Source organism: Lissotriton vulgaris, chromosome 2_2 (genome assembly GCF_964263255.1).
Source record: "Lissotriton vulgaris chromosome 2_2, aLisVul1.2, whole genome shotgun sequence".
Classification (NCBI taxonomy): Eukaryota; Metazoa; Chordata; class Amphibia; order Caudata; family Salamandridae; genus Lissotriton; species Lissotriton vulgaris.
The window spans coordinates 106,464,014-106,481,370 of NC_141688.1; the positions used below are offsets into that span (position 1 = coordinate 106,464,014).

General features: G+C 43.9%; 1 protein-coding gene across 2 annotated transcripts in view; it reads right to left on the reverse strand.

The window, feature by feature from the left end:
- Window positions 1-753: 753 nt before the first annotated feature.
- Window positions 754-17,357, reverse strand: part of MYO1E (myosin IE) — a 635,008-nt gene continuing 618,404 nt past the window's right edge. For both annotated transcript variants that reach the window (XM_086959387.1, XM_086959385.1), the window contains exons 27-28: window positions 2,972-3,138; window positions 754-1,808 (exon numbers count right to left, since the gene is read on the reverse strand). In XM_086959387.1, coding sequence (XP_086815513.1) covers window positions 1,732-1,808; window positions 2,972-3,138 — 244 coding nt within the window. In that variant the 3' untranslated portion in view covers window positions 754-1,731. The remainder of the gene's footprint in view (window positions 1,809-2,971; window positions 3,139-17,357) is intronic.

Below are 17,357 nucleotides of genomic sequence, written 5' to 3' on the forward strand. Positions count from 1 at the left end.
GCGACGCTCCTCTGCTCCAACAGAAGAGGAGCCACCCCTGATTACTGGCCTGAGCATGCAGTTGCATCCCAAAAGGTACCATCAAATTGCTGCAATTCTAATCATGCTTTGCTGCATTAAATGTAACTTAATGGTACAGCACTCTTGTGAAAATGGTTTAGCAATAGACCGATTACCTTATTCAAGGATTAAAAAGCATGGAGTTAAACCTTCAAAGAAATTTTCCTACTAGGGTGCAACTGATTTTATCTATTCCTAAAAGTCACATTTCTGCAGAGAAATTAAACTTACCCGTGCTGTGTTGACCTGAACATTGCAATGGATGGTGTTCAGACCTTGCAACTCTTCTTCTGTATTAATGCCATAGAGCGGAAGTTTAGTTCCTAGTAATAAGCTACTTTGAGAACAACCTTGATAGCGTGGTTGTTTTCACAGCGAGTGGAATGATGGAGCCAATATTAGGTTTCCACTAGAAAATGTTTCAAACTAATTCATACACTTCTTTCTGCTGAATTTTCTTCAATACTTGAAGCAACTGCTTTCATCAGTGAACTTACTCTTGAGTGCAGACAACACCATTTTGAGAAATGCTTTTATCTGTTTAGGCCAAGTTGTGCCACATTAACTAAATTGACCAGATGTTCATCAAGTAGCAGGGACTTTGGTTGATATTACATTGTTCTGCATATAGCCAAATCTGAATTTTGTTGAGGTGCATGTTCAGCTGATAAATAGTAGATGCAATCATAGTGGTATCGTAAGCAACAGTATTTTATTGGTAGAGAATTGACAGGGGTCTAGAAGCAGGTAAACCATTTTTACAGTTACAATTAAGTGCATATTTGTCAGTACCTTTGCATAATACTCCTAAAAACTAACTAACCATACTGTGGGATATGACGTTACACATTCATACATGTTTCTAACATATTAAAATTCATATATGATCTGCATTTATAACTGTACAGCTCAAGACAAAGGGATGCTTTCCTCTCACGGGCACAGCAATATGCATAAAATCAACATGGGCCAGCCACATTCTATTATAAATCGTGGAGAATGCATATACGTAAATCAGTTACAGTACTTTTTTTTTTTGCAATTCCTCTCCGACACGTCGATCATTGCAAGGCATTGTGCAAGCTCCACTGACTCCATACGAAACAATTAAATACATACCGTACCATCGTGATGCACTTGGATGGTAGTTTGCCCAAAATAAAAACAAAAATTGTGAAACCCATAGCAGCATATATAGGAGGGTCACACCGAATGATAACCGTGAGAGGAATGTGCATTGAACTCTGTTGTCTTCATATAACTTAACGTCCTAAGTGATACTCAAAGAAAGGCACTTCTCAGAACAGCCCTCCAGAGGTTCCTGGTCCCATATTGCAAAGTGCTTTGCCGTTTTAGGAATGTCACGTAAACGGGATCAAACACACCTTCTCCATTCACTCTGCTGTGCAACGAGTTTAAATACAATAAATAAGTCTTGGTATCAGTGCTTTCATGTCCTTCTGTCTTTCTATGGCATAGAGATGCACGTCTGCTTCTTGGACACCGCATGGGGAACAAAAGTTTGGCTTGCATACAGGTCCGCAGGTTGAGATGCTATTAGCAATTCCAGGATCCTGTGAGGAACTTAGACATGCTGAAGGTGATCTTTCAACTTGCACCACTGGATCATAGTTTTTTTGGAGGAAATATCCTTTCCTTTTAGACCCTGTTTTATATTTTGGTCACGTAGTTGTTGGGGAATAGTCCTTGCTTTCCTCGCAATCTTCCTGTCCACCAGCCTGATTGATCTAGGCACAAAAAATTACAATCAAAGTACTGGAATAGTGATATATGTCAATATTCAATTTGCCAATGTTCTGATCCTTTTTGCTAATTTATTCTTCTATTTGCTTTAAAAGCTGCTTTGTTTATTTTCCCATTTAGCCTTATAGAAAGATTGCAGAGATCATAGGATGAGTGCAGGATTGGAATGAGGCTAAACATATGACCAAATCACATCACCCACATAGACTTCTATCCTTCTACACCCTTTATTTGACTTTTTTCATGGTGCTATTGAGAAGTTTTAGGACTTTGTTTCTTTTTACTATTTTTCCACACTCTTCATTCTATGCTGGCGGTGATGTATCCGAATGCCTAATATTGCTTTAATGTAGGGATGCTTCTTGAATCTACAAGCCTTAGTGAAGCAAAGGCACTGATACACATGACACAGACTTGACAAATGTTTGGTCTAACAATTTTAACATTCGGAACTGTAATTTGTGACATTATACCTTCAAGTTCACCCACCTCCCCTCACTGTCAAAACATTGCTTCTTCCTTGTTCACCCGCACTCTCTATCTGCACACCGCTTAACTCTTACAAAGCACATTCATTAACTGCCAAATACTTGTTCTCCACTTTCTGCCCAAACATTTTCACCCACTGATTGTCCTACTTCTCACCTATAGACTCCACTCACTATCAGCACAGGGGTTCTCTCAGAGTTATCACACTCATTGCCTTCACTCACTCACTTAAATGCCCAATGTCATCCCAAGAATATTTTCAAAAATAGTCTCTGTACATGGAAGCATTTTCAGAGAAGTGGGGGTAAGAACTTGCAGACAGGAATCTTGGGGACACATTTCATGGGAGTTCTGTTTTAAACCTGTGGGAATCTCACCCCATCAAACTAATTTAGAGGTAGGAAAATGTCAATGTTTCCAACAGCGTAGCCAGTTAAGACTACTGGCAGAAACCCTAGAACCAGTGGACCATCTGCTACAGGGATAGCACATTAAGTTGTGGCTGCTTGACCTTTTGTAGGGCGAAGCTTCCTACACTGCATTTGGCTTTTAGGACCACCTAGCTGTGTATGCTTTGAACCATAACATGCTAACATTAGTTCTGTAGTTCCATAACTCCTAATTGAGAAATATTAATCAATAATGAATCAGTGCTTACCTTCTTTTATAATATCTATGACATCATTGGCATTGAAGCTGAGTTCATCTGTGTCCTGAGCATCATATGCATATAGAGCCCGGCACTGCGGCACCTGAGGCTTGGGTTTTGGCTGTGGCTTAGGTCTGCCTCCCGCAGGTGCTGGTCGGCTTGCCTGTCTGCGAACACTGCAATAACAACAATAAATGTCTGTTAACACACTAATAACACGCCCTGTGCTACTGTAATACCACCCACGACACATGACCAGAGCAAGGGTCAGGCATAGCAAAGGCCATATATAGAAGCATGTTACAAATGTGCATTATTCCCTCTTTTTTTAAATTAAGAAATGAGGTGAGTGTACACCCAACCCTAAAGATAAAGAATGTTTTCCACTGCTGAAGGGAGCAGACAATGGTTGCGGAGGAAGTGATGTTCCGTTTGACTTTCAATAGAATGCATATCTCTCCGGCTGGTTGTTTGGACTGATTTCTCATGCACATCCTTTTGAAAAGAACTCAGGCTACCACTTCTTACTGAGATTGGACGAATGGCCTGCCATTTGGAAAAGTGTTAGTAGACACTAGCTAGGCCTATACATCATATCTTCTCACCAAAAATCAAGTATTATATCTACAACCTCAGAAAGAATAGATGGTCTACCCTAAAAGAACCTGGTCTCTCTTACCCTGCCCTCATTGCAGAAATAATACTGATGACTCCTACCCTCTTTTCATTGTAAAAATAATATTTAATATTTCTACAGTGTCTTACACATGGGGAACAGTACAAGGTTCTGGGGTATTATTAATCAACCTCAATTTGAAAGGGCGGGGCTGGAGATGTAGGCACTAACATAACTGAAGATGAATGGGTGTCTCACTTTCAAGCTATCTTCACCTGCCCTACAGTTCACTATCAATCCCTCGGTTGGGCTAACTCCAACGCTCCAATAATGTTCGAACAGAAAGAGGTGGAGAGGGGCATCTCAGGGCTTACATGCAATAAGGCCCCAGGCCCGGATGGTATTCCACCAGACCTTTTTAAATCAAATTCACTCCTGTGGGCTCCAGTCCTGATGGCGGTGCTTAATGCGGCCGCCAGGACCGGTTGCCTGGACTCTTGGGGCCCCTCGACTATTGTGCCGGTCTTCAAGAAGGGTGATCGTAATAGTACCTTGTGTTATCGCCCGATCTCCCTTCTTGATTCTGTGGTTAAGGTTGTGGGTGGGGTGCTACTGGGTAGATTTTCCTCTTGGGCCGCAGAGAATAAGATCATCTCTGAAATACAGTACGGGTTTCGACCAGGGCGGTCTACCTTGGCCCAATGCCTTAACCTGTATATGATCCTGGGGAAGTACAAAATTGCCCACCAAGGTACAATCTACATGGCCTTCATGGATCTTTTCTCTGCTTTCGATTGTGTCAATCATGGGAAATTGTGGCAATCCTTGAGGGCCATAGGGGTGGAGGCTAATTTGGTTGACTTCCTGGAGGATCTACATAGGGACACTAGGGCCAACATTAGATTCGCCAAGGATCTTCGAGTATCCAGGGATTTTAAAAAAGAGAGGGGGGTTAGGCAGGGTTGTATCCTGGCCCCCTTCCTATTTAACTTATATATTAATGACCTGAAAAAACTCAGGGGTCGATTTCCCTTACGTGGGGTGACGAGGTCTGCCCGTCCTGCTATACGAGGATGATGCAGACCTAGTCGCCAGGATGGCAAGGGGACTCCAGACCCTACTCGATAAATTCCGGAGCTTTATAGAAGATTGTGACCTTGCAGTCAACAACTCTAAATCCTATATAATGCAGGGCGGGATTTGCCCGAAGAAACAGTACCCTTTTAAAGTGGGTAATGAGAATGTTCCGGTGACCACAATATTCTCTTACCTGGGTGTCTTGGTAGATGATCGGTTAAGTTGGGGGCCCCTGATCAAGCGGAAAAAAGGGGAGGTAATAAGGGCAAACTCCACGATTTCTATCTTTGCAGCGAAGATGGGTAAGCGCCCAATAGCGTGAAAGGTGAAAATATATCAGGCTAAAAGTGTTGCCATTGCTAGCTATGGGAGTGAAATTTGGGGCTATATATTATGTCGCGCTTGCAGGTGGCTGAGAATTTTTTTTAAAATGTCTTTTAGGAGTGCCTTGTGGAACATTAAATCTGGTGGTACACGAAGAACTGGGGTTGCCATTTATATGGGATACCCTGGCTATGCGCCCGATGTTGTTCTGGCTTAATTGCTGTTTAAATAAAGATTTAGCTCTTAAACATCAGATATTAAGAGAAATTATGAGCCTCGATCATATGACACATGTATGGCAGGCACCAGGTAGTGGGTGTGAATGACTCATAGGCACAAGCTAACTAACTTTTGCAGCAGTTCCTATGTGCCTTACTGCAAACAGGTCAAAACTAAGTCTGGGTGAAGTTTGCGGATCTCCGCAAAGTGACCAAAAAACTCCACTGCGCTATGCAGAGTTCGTGCAAGCAGGGAAGTGCATTTGTTCATGCCTATCTCATTGATTTCCAGCACCGGGTGTTTGTCCTGCACTGGAAAATCAATGCGAACAACACCATACACAGCACAAGAGGGCGCTGCTTCTTTACTACTGCTCAAGTAGATTATCTACAGCTTTCTCAATGTGAACGGAAGGTTTCTCAACGCAAACTGTGGCGACCACCCATGAATACCCTAGTTAAGAAATACGACCACCCACATTGAGAAATCTCACCGGGAGGTGGACTTTCCTCGCTTGCTCTTGCCAACTTCATGATGGCGAGTGCGAGCGAGGAAAAATCTTGCCGGAAAGTGGATTTTCCATGTTTGCGCTCGCCAATGAGGAAAACAACTCTGCTTCATGGAGTGGAGTTTATTGGAACTCCAAGTGTTCCGCGAAATGCGGAAAACTCCATAAACTCAGTGAACGGAGCAGAGGTCACCGCCCAGACCTAGTCAAAATGCCATGTGTTAGGGTATTTTCGAAATGGCAAAAGTCGGCATAGATCTGAGGGCTGGGTAAGTGTATTGGGAGTTCGAAGCAGGTTCTGTACATGGAACAAACCCAGAGACAGAAGTATGGTAGGATAAAAGCAGGGCCCATCAGCAACCAGGTAGTAGATACACAATAACTGCCTTGGCATCCTGATCTATCCCTTTCAAGTGCAACCCAAGTGTTATATGAAAACTCAGAGACCGTAGTCTGGTAGGGTAAAAGCAGGGTCCTTCAGCAACTAGACAATAATTTTCTTGGCATCCTGTTCTCCCCACTGCTGGCTCAACAGACTTGTAAAGCAGAATTTGACACTATGCTATCAAATGCAGGCCCACAGTCCCCACCCTCCATGACAAAGACATTAACTCTGCCCATTAAGGTCAGCCTATTGTTTGCTCCTGGCAGGTATTTCTATCACTTTTTGACACATGTTCAAGGATAATCACTGGCTGGGAGAAGCTGGGGAACCAAATCAAATTAGCCTTGAGGAACGTCCGGCAGGGAAAATGTAACTTTCTGAAGGTTACTCTTCCTTGGTATTTATTCTAAATCTGAATTCCCTATTGAAGTGGATCTTTAATAATGATTAAAAATAGTTGTCAAATTATTTTGTAGCTGGTCCCAGTGTTTCTCGATAGACCAGCCAGTATTCCTACAGTAAAAATAGTCTTTTGGTGCCAGTCACCTGAACACCTAGCCTGCAACTTGCCTGTTGCCTCCTGTTCCTGCTTGTTCCAGCCAGAGCTGCTGCCTGAGTTTTCCTGTCCGGGTTCTCCTGCTCACGGCTCTTCCCGTCAACAGAAGCGCTGCCCACCCTAGGACCTACTTAATTGGGCTGCAGTGTAACTGCATTAGCAGGTACCTAGACACCTAACCTGCACTTGCCTGTGGCCTACAGTTCTTGCTTGTTCCAGCCTAATTCAGTGACAACGCCGCTGCCTGGACTTTCCCATTCACCATTCTTCCCACCAACAGAAGCCCAGCCCATCCCATGACCTACTTAATGCATGTTGCAGCATAACTGCATCAGTAGGCACCTGAACACATAGCCTGCCACTTGCTTGTGGCCTTCAGTTTCTGCTTGTTCGAGCCTGATCCAGTGACACGGCCGCTGCCCGGGTTTTCCCGCTCACCGTTCTTCCCGCTAACAGAAGTCCTCCCCACCTAGGACCTACTTAATACAGGCCGCAGAGCGACTGCAAGTCTGTCTGCACCCGTCCGTGCATGGACCATGCCCAGAATCACAACCCCTGGCTCTCTCGCCGCTCCCCCAGAAGATACACCATTGCCAAGCTGAATACCCTTGACTCCAGACGCTGCAACAAACACTGCCACCATGCCGAGCTATGCTCCACGGTAGGACATTTCACCTGCACCCACAGCCACTCCACCTGCCACAGCACACACACCAGCCACCAACCAGCCACACCCCAAACACACCACAGACACCACCTGAACAAAAACACCAACTCGCATGCCCCCTTCTCAACAAACACTCACTAGACAAACACCACAGAGATTTGGGACCTCATCTCCACCCTCACACCCAATGTAATCTTCCTCATGGAGAGCTGTCTCAACCCCACTTCTGCACCAACATCGCCACTGCAATACCCGAAGAATACAAAATCACCCACCGCATTCGCATCAATAAGCCTGGAGGAGGGATCGCCATCGTACACAAGGAATACATCCAATGCACCACCACAAATGATGACATCACTCCAGCCATGGAACACCTCAACTTCCAACTCCAAAAAGACAACAATACCACCACCAGTGGCACACTAGCCTACCATCCTCCAGGACCACGTCAAGCCCTTTGCAACTTCATTGCCAATGTGATTGACCCATTTGCCAAGGACTCCAACATCAAAATAATTCTCTGTGACCTCAACTTCCATCTCAACGACCACAGTGACATCAACTCAGCCAACCTCCTCGACAGAATGAAGAACACTGTACTCACCCAACTTGTCCATGACCCCACACACCACATACCATACGTTACACCCCTTTTTCACCTGCAGCGACCGTATCAGTACAGCCACACCACGGAACCCACCTGGACTGACCATTCAATCATCCACTTCAACATTTCCAGCTCACGGACCTCTGCCCCCAGTCTGCCAAATGCCCTCCACCACAGCTGGAGCAAAGTCACAAAGGACACATTGCTCAATGCCCTCAAAATCATCCACCCCATCTCCAACAATTTAGACCACAACCTAACTTCAACTATTGGATCACCAACTGTGCTGACAGCATTGCTCCCATCTGCAACACCACCCACAGAAGGCTCCAATAAGCAGGCTAGCTGGTACACTGAAGACCTCAGAACCGCTAAACAACACTGTAAACAACTGGAAAGGAGAACACACACCAGCAAGGACACGACCGAAAAGACCCCCTTCAAGACAGTCTTTAAACTCTACCACAGACAGTTGATAGAATCAAAGACAAAAGGCCTTAGCCTCACGCAACAAATCAAGCTCCAATAACACCCATTGAGCTCTTCAACATCATAAAAGAATTCTCTGATCCCTTAGCTGCACCAAACATTACCACCTCACAGTAACTCTGCGACAACCTTGCAAACTTTTTCCATGACCAGATCGCTAACATCTACAGAAACTTCAAACCTCAGCCCAAGGCCACCGACTTCTTCAAGCAACACAACCCTCTGACTAACTGAATGGAGAATCTAGGGCTGCTTTGCTGCAGGGGGAGGGGGTTGATTATTAGAGGAAGAGGAGGAGGAGGAGGAGGAGGAGGAGGAGGAGGAGGCCTGGCGTCCACGACCACGGCCCCTTTGCTTTCCTCTGTAGGTTTTATAGAGAGGATTCTGACGCTGCTGCTGCTGCTGCTGTCCTTGATTGTAGGGACACTGCCTCCGTCATGAACTCAGTCCACAGAGGTGCCCCATGCTTTCACAATACCTCCAACCTAGGCGAAGCTAGAATCAGCCACAAACTCACCACTTTGTTCAACACCTCAATTCCCATGGCCACCTTCCCTGAGGACTGGAAACACACAAGTCAATGCCCTACTAAAGAAACCATCAGCAGATCCCAGCAACTCAACAAGTACCAATCTCCCTACTCCTGTTCCTGGCCATAGTACTAGAAAAACCCATCAGCCAACATCTCTCCTCACATCTGGAACAGACCCTTCTTCTAGACTCCTCCCAATCCAGATTTTGCAGCTACCACAGGACAGAAACAGCCCTCATCTCAGCTTCCAACGACATCTGAGCCCCACTCGACCGAGCAAAGACTGCAGCTCTGATCCTCTTACACCTCTCAGAAGAATTCAATACGGTCTCCCACCACACACTCATTAAAAGGCTGAACAACTGAGGCATCCAAGGAGCCACTCTCAGATGGATCATCCCTTTCCTCACCAGAAGAATGCGAAAAGTCCGCCTTCACCTCCGAATCCAAGTAAATCACCTGTGGAGTACCCCAAGGATCCTTACTCAGCCTCACCTTCTTCGACACTGATTTGACACCTCTGGCCAGCATTGCCAAAACCCGCGGACTCAACATAATATTGTAAGCTGACAATACACAGCACATCCTCTCCCTCTCAGAAGACACCACCACCAGGACCAACTTCCACAACTTCATGACAGACGTCGCCAACTGGATGAAGGACAAATGCCTGAAGCTCAACATGGAAAGACAGAGGTACTGATTTTCAGAAACGAAAGCTCCCCATGATACTTATCCTGGTGGACCCCAGAACTTGGACCTACTCCAGACCACACTAGGAATCTAGGCAACATTCTGGACAAGATAACCATGATGACTCAGGTCCTCCTGCTTCTTCATCCTCCGCGTGCTTCACAAGATATTCAAATAGCTACCCCAAAGCTCAAGTCGTACCCTCACCCAGGCCCATATCTCGAGCCAATTGCCTTACAGCAAAACTCTCTATGCAAGGATAGCAGTTCACCTCAGACTACAGACCATACAGAACACCGAGCCAGACTTGTCCTGGATCTCCCTAGATGAACCCACATCACCCCCTACCTCAGAGAACTCCACTGGCTCCCTGTTCAGAAAATATGCCAGTTCAAGCTCCCAACAAATAAATACAAGCCCTTACACAACTGCTGATCTGCCTACTTGAACCACTGCCTGAACTTCCATCAGCTCACCAGACACCTCCGCTCTTCATCCCTTTCTCAAACCCTCACCCCTGCATCTGACATAGCAGATGCAGAGGTCCCTGAAGACCTGGCTATTAAGGTAATCAACTGGACCCTGCCAGTGCCTGGATAGCCTTAAGGGTGATAAGTATCACTCTGCACATCTACTGATTGATTGGTCACTTTTAGTAAATGTTGTACAATTGTAGGCCTGATACCATGTTTACACTGCCACTGTAACAAATGGCACAATAGGTGCTGCAGTCTACTTGTGGCATTTAATTTCCTGGCCCTGGTTACACTTTGTACCATATGCTATAGACTTACATTGAAGTTAAATATGCAAATTACGAGTATGCCAAGCCAATCATGTTTAAAAAGGGATCACAGGTACTTTACAGCAGGTATAAAGTGCACAGAATTCTAAAGCCAGAAAAAAAGGAAGGCAAACATCTGGGGTTACAAGACTCCAAAGACAGTAATTTCCTACTTTAGCCTGTAAAGCTTTTTCCTTTCTATAGAAGTCATACTTAGTCTTCTCTGCTCTCTCAGGCCAACAATAAATACCAGGACTTTCTTACCTTTTTACCACCATAAAAGCAAAACTAGTGTTTCGGGCATTTTCATTATTTCAGAGAGAAAACCTTACCTTTAAGGCCCTTTCCTTTCCACAGAAACAACACTTGATCACTTCAACCCTTTCTTTACCAAGGAAACAATATATGCTCTCTTTGCCGAAGACACAATACCAGCTCTCTGCTTTCTTTTCCCTTAACAAAACAAGAACTACTCTCTCCCCTCTTCACCTTACCAAACAACAATAACTGCTCTCTACTGTAATTCTACTGTAATCTCCTCCACAAAGAAACGACACCTGGATTCTCCCATCTTCTCCTCCCCAAAAAACACAGTACTTTGTCTCCTATCCTCTTCCTTACCAAAGTAACAGTACGTGGTCTCTTCCATCCTCTCCTTACTAAAGAAACAATACCTACTCATGCCCATCATCTCCTTTCTGAGAAAAATTGCTGGTCTGTAACGTGCTCAGAAAGAGAAACAGAAACACTGCAGGGAAAATTCACAAAGATATCTTACACTTGTGAGTAATTTACATATGCACTTTACTCTTACACTTCTAGGTAACTTTACTACTTTTGGCTATTCACAAAATCCGAATGTAAAGTTACTCAAAAGTGTAAACTTACACACCTCCACCTCCTGAAAAAGGGGGAGGAGCCAACTTCTGGAGTGTAAGTTACTACTGTCAAAAGGAAACAGTAAGTCCAGCACCACATATGGCCAACCTCTGATACCACAAAACCCTCTCACAGAAAATAATGGAAATAGGGACTTAAAATAAAAACTCTGTAGGAAATAATGTTAAGTTATATATTTTTTTAAAATAGTTAAACATATATAAATCTTGTTTAGTGTTAAAACAATCTAAAAATAATTCATATTCATTATTAAACTATGAAATATTTGAACACCCTTTTTTAATTGAAACATGAATGTAACATTACATTTTAAGAAACTTAATTAAATTACTTGTGATTAGTTCTATACATCCATTTGAATAATTATTAATGCTTAATACAAAAAAAGTTTAATCTTAAATAGGAATGTATTTTTTAATTTAAATGGAAGCAAATTAGCTTCAGTTTAATATATTTAAATCCATTAATTATTTAATTTAAAAAGTTATTAATGCTGTAGCATTTTCATACATTTAATATAAATAAAATTAATTTACAATAAAATTGAACATTAGAAATGTTTACTAACTTCTTCCAAGTTCAATAGACTATTTAACATTTCCCCTATATTTTACCATATTGAGGTCTCCACCCCGATTGCTGAGATCACCTTTATCATAAAGTATAGGGAGGAGTAAAAAAGTTGATTAAACGTAGAAGAAGTTAGTAAAAATATTTTTACGTTAAATATTATTCTACAACAAAACAAAAAATGCTACATTAGTTACTATTTTGAATTAGACAACCAATTATTTTAAATATGTAAAATTACAATGATATTGCTGAAGTTTAAATTAAATAATGAAATTAAGGCTTAAACCTAAAAAATATTTTTTTAATATGCATGATTATTAAGAATGATGTCTGGTATTAATTAAAAGAAATGTATGTATATTTTAGTAAAGTTTCAAGTTACATACATTTCACAATTAGAAAAAGGTTATTAAAATACTTTTAAACAAATAATATATATGTACTTATTGTAGATATTTTTTTATATTTTGTACTATTTGAGATAATGACATTTTTTAACATTATTTCCTAAGGGGGTTTATTTTAAGTTAGTATCTCCATTGTTTTCGGTGGAAGAGTGTTGCATTACCAGTGATTTTCCATGTGTGGTGCTGGACTTACTTCATCTCTGGGTCGGAGATATATACTAGTGCTTCGGTCCCTTTTTCGGCACTAGTAATTTTAGAAGTGCAGTGTGTGAATAGGAATGGGCTTACTCTTTTGTAGGTGGGTGTACGTCCCTCCCTTAACACCTCTTTAAGCTTTCTTCAACTCCTCCTCTCAACTCCTTCTATTTAATTGTATGTCTCCTTTTCCAGTAACCCTCGTCCCTCCCACATTGACTACTAAATTGGAAATTTACATGAGCGAGAATCTCCCTATAAAAAAGATGAATCTTAGGTGGAGATTTTATGCCTTGCCTTTTTGAACTGCATTCTGTAGTATCCAACTTTGAGTCTTCTAATGCACACTATCTGACAGTCGATGTGTTTAGCAATACATACTGTGTGTTTTTTGGGGTGGGGCATACAACAACACTTCCGCTTTGTTTTCCCTCTTTTGTAGGGGCTTACTAAATAGTCACTTTAGTGGCCCTTTCTATTTAAGGAATAGAAACTAAAAGGTAAAAGGGCTGATTCACAAAAGCATCCACAAATACAGGAAGCAGTACTGCAGAAGTACTCTTTTCTGAAGTCTTACATGCCTTTGTGAACTAGCCTGAAATGTCCAAACTCCGTATTAGATACAGTGAAAGGGCACACTCCATTATATTTGTGCTAATTGTATATGATTATTCTCCAAATATTGCCATATTTAGGGGCCTATTACGATGGTTGGCGGACAGCAACGGAGCACGGGACCGACCGCCGAAGTTGCAGCAGTCCCACCAGGCAAATTAGGGGCATCCTCGACTTTGACATTGCGGCGGGCGGTGCTATAAGCAGCACCGCCGTAATGTTAAAGCCCATGTTGTGCATTGCCATGGACGTGACAAGCACGGCGCGGTGCCTGACACCTTGTGCATGGCAATGATGGGGGTTACCATGGGTACCCCCCAGTGCAGCTACCCAACCCCCTGGGGGCCCGCAATGGGCCCCCATAGTGATTTCCCACATGCCTTTCAATGGCAGAGCCTCCACCATGGAAAGGCATGCATCCTAATATGGATGGCTGTTCCTGCAAGGCACCGCCTCCATTACCTGTGCCTTTTCCACCCGGCCGGCCATCCGACTGGCTGAAAAGCGTTGGACAGTCTTTCCGTCTGCCGTGGTGCTCCTTGCCATACTAATATGGTGGGGTGCAAATGGGTCATTTGACGGACGGATCGCCACTGCCGGCCCGGCGGTGGCTATCCGCCTGTGATCATAATGGGCCCCTTCGCTTTTTGGGAGGTAATGAACAAAGGCATTTAAGAGTACATGAACGAGTACAACAAGAGTATTACTTTACATACTCAAAAAAGCATTTATTATTAGGTCCCGTAGAGTTGCTTCAGGCCTCTAGACCATCATTACCACCTCTGCTAAAATGCACAAAAGGGTCCCAGGTAAATGACTCTATATAAGGCTATACACCTTGTGGTGATATACGTCCAACAAACTTGAATCCTTTTCAGTTAAGATTTTTAATTTCAGTATTCATTATGTCCTATTAGAACTTATTTTCGTGTTTGTAATTTATGTTCTTATATTAATAAGGTCAAATGTCAAAATATCAAGGTAAAAAAACCGACCTGCAGATGCATCGACTTCACAATGTTGGCTACCAACAACTTCCAAGGTAATCCTTTATAGTGAGGGGAATTTACTATTCTTAACTCTACTTCTACTTACCTTGAAGAGTCAGCTGTAGTCAATGCTGTGAAGCTGAACTAAGGGTCAGCCTATGTTTAACCTTCGATATTATGGTAAAATACCTTTACCATGCACGAGTTATATGTCTCTCAGGCACTTTCTAAAATTAAGGTTAACCTTTCTCTATAAGTTACACCTTTAACCTCTTTAATATATTTTATCAGTAACCTCTGCAACTTTGCAAGTTTGTCAATGTTTTCTGAACTCCTTTATACAAGAAAGTAAGTCAGATATGTGAGATGGAGTATCACTGAGGCCTATCGGTGGATGCCATGACATCTCAGAGTATGTACTTACCTGCCAGAAAATAGCTCTGAAGATGATACCAGTTATAAAGTGTGGCATAGAGTTAGTGTCACATAAGAAATAACTCATAGCAGAATATCAAATAAATGTCCATCCTTATGGGAAGTATTACCTCTGCTCTCACCAGGAAAAAGAGGTAGGATGCTATTGGGCCTTCAATTTAAGAACATATAGTTCCAGTAAGGAATTACCGGTGTTATCCTCGATCCTAGAATTAAGATAGGGGGTGCTCTCTTAGCTCCACCTATAGCAACAAGCATTGGTAAAGCCAATAGGTCTATCCCATGGAAGACCTATTGGGCTTGTGAATCTGGTTGGATTGGCTAAACGGTAGCCCCACCTAGTAGTGTCACAGAGACACAGCAGATTCACCTTTCTTCTCGGCTTTGTGAGTGCTTGTGTGGCAAACTTGCATTTGGCTTGCAGAATTCGGACACTGAAAGTTCTGGTGCGCTCCTGAGTGTAGTGTATAGGTTCATGGTATTGTGTAAGTGGGTGGACAGATATGGCAATTTAACACCCAGGTTCCATTATGTAAGGCATTCAGCCATCCAACATGCCACCATTAGGAGCTTTTTGGCGCAAAAGAAACAAGAGCGCAATTCCTGAATTGCAAATGCCTCCGGCAGTCGGGCAGACTGTTGATGTTCACGCTATGAGCGTAAATACATTGGGCTGTATCAGGTTACATTCTATAAACTGTTCCATCTACAGAATCTTACCTCTAGGTGATTCCCAGATGAAAGCTTACAAAAGTTGAGCAATTAACATCCTGCATACAGATGCTGTTTCAGAATCCCTGTTTCTTATAATGACTTATCAGCAAGTAAAAGGTCCGGAAGAACAGAATTTTCCCGGTAGTTTTCTTTCATTTAGCGCATGATCATGAACTCTAAAACTTCACCCCATCCTTGTTGTGCAAACTCATGAAAGAGACACCATAGTGTGGTGCAAGCCTTGTTTTGGATAATATTCCAGGCGAACATTCAATCAATCAATCAATCATTTGTAAAGCGCACTACATACCCGCGAGGGTCTCAAGGCGCTGGAGGGTGGGGGGGAGGGCGCTACTGATCGAACAGCCATGTCTTGAGTTTTCTCCTGAAGGTCAGCAGGTCTTGGGTCTGTCGTAGGCTCAGTGGGAGGGTGTTCCATGTCTTGGCGGCGAGGTGGGAGGAGGATCTCCCACCTGTGGTTGTTCTTCGGATGCATGGGACGGTGGCGAGCAAGAGGTCGGCGGAGCGTAACTGGCGGCTGGGGATGTAGAAGTAGAGCCGTCTGTTGAGGTAGGCTGGGCCAGTCTTGTGGAGTGCCTTGTGTGCGTGGGTGAGGACCTTGACCTATATCCTCTTGTTGACGGGAAGACAGTGCAGGTTTCTCAGGTGGGGGGTGATGTGGCGTGGTACGTCGAGGATCAGTCGTGCCTAGGCGTTTTTAATGCATTGTAGTCGTTTGATGAGCTTGGTCGGGAATCCCGCATAGAGGGCGTTTCCGTAGTCGAATCTGCTGCTGACGAGGGTCTGGGTGACTGTCTTTCTTGTATCTGTCGGGATCCATCTGTAGATCTTGCGGAGCATGCAGAGGGTGTTGGAGGAGGAGGAGATGAGGTTGGCTTGCTTGGTCATTGAGAGCGTTGGGTCGAGGATGATTCCTAGGTTGCGTGCGTGGTCGGTGGGTGTCGGGCTGCCCACAGTGCCATCAGCCACCAGGAGTCGTCCCAGGCTGAAGGGTTGGAGTCGATGATGAGGACCTTCCGTCTTGTCCGAGTTCAGTTTCAGACGGCTGATCTTCATCCAGTCGGCGACGTTCTTCATTCCTTCGTGGAGGTTGGCTTTGGCGGTGATGGGGTCCTTGGTGAGGAAGAGGATCAGCTGAGTGTCGTCGCAGGAGATTCTGTTGAGGTCGTGCTGTCGGGCTACGTGTGCGAGCGGGGCCATGTAAATGCTAAATGTAAATGTAAATGTCAAGGTATTTGTAGAGCGCACTGTCACCAAGCGGTTTCCTGGCGCTATTATTCATACCGCTGAGGAACCCATCCTGGCTTTCCCTGTGAAGTGTCCACTCCTGGGCACCCCCAGGGTGAAGCCAGGCATCCTAGCGCTGTTGGGGCCGGTGTGGAGGTTAAGCAAGCTATTGCCCAGAGTTGCAGCGTGGGGCCCATGATTAGAATAGGCACCGAGGCGAGAATTGTCAGGTCCGAGGAAATTGAGCCCAAGACCCGCCGAGGCGGGAATTGAACCCTGGTCCCGGGCCAGAGCTCTGCATCAGGGTCTGCCGCTCTAATCATTGAGCCACACTCCTCCACTGTTGAACAGCGTCGGGCTGAGGGAGGATCCCTGGGGTCCTCAGTTAGACTAACATTTAGATGTATAAAACTAAAACATCCATACATTTTGAAAGAGTTACAGCCAGATTCATCTAACTAAAATCGGCTTGCAAAGGGCCAGATTCAGAGAATTTGGCCCTTTGCGAGCGCTATTTTTGCATTTGGGATTCATCAACCCAAATGCAAAAATCGCAATTCTAGAAATCGCTAAAATGCAATTAATTGCATTTAAGGAATCTCAATTTGAGATTCCTTAAATGCAATTCATGAACCATTTTAAAATTGCGAATTCGCAATCTGGGGCCGCTATTCACCGCGAATTCTAACTACGTGGTAAATAGCAAAAACTTTGTAAAATGCACTAAAGTGCATTTTTCAAAGTTTCATGTTGCCCACACATATGCCCTCAGGGCATGTGTGTGCGCAACATATGTGCACACATCAATTTCAGGGGTGCAACAGGGTGTCCTTTGGACACCCCTGCACCCTTGAAATCG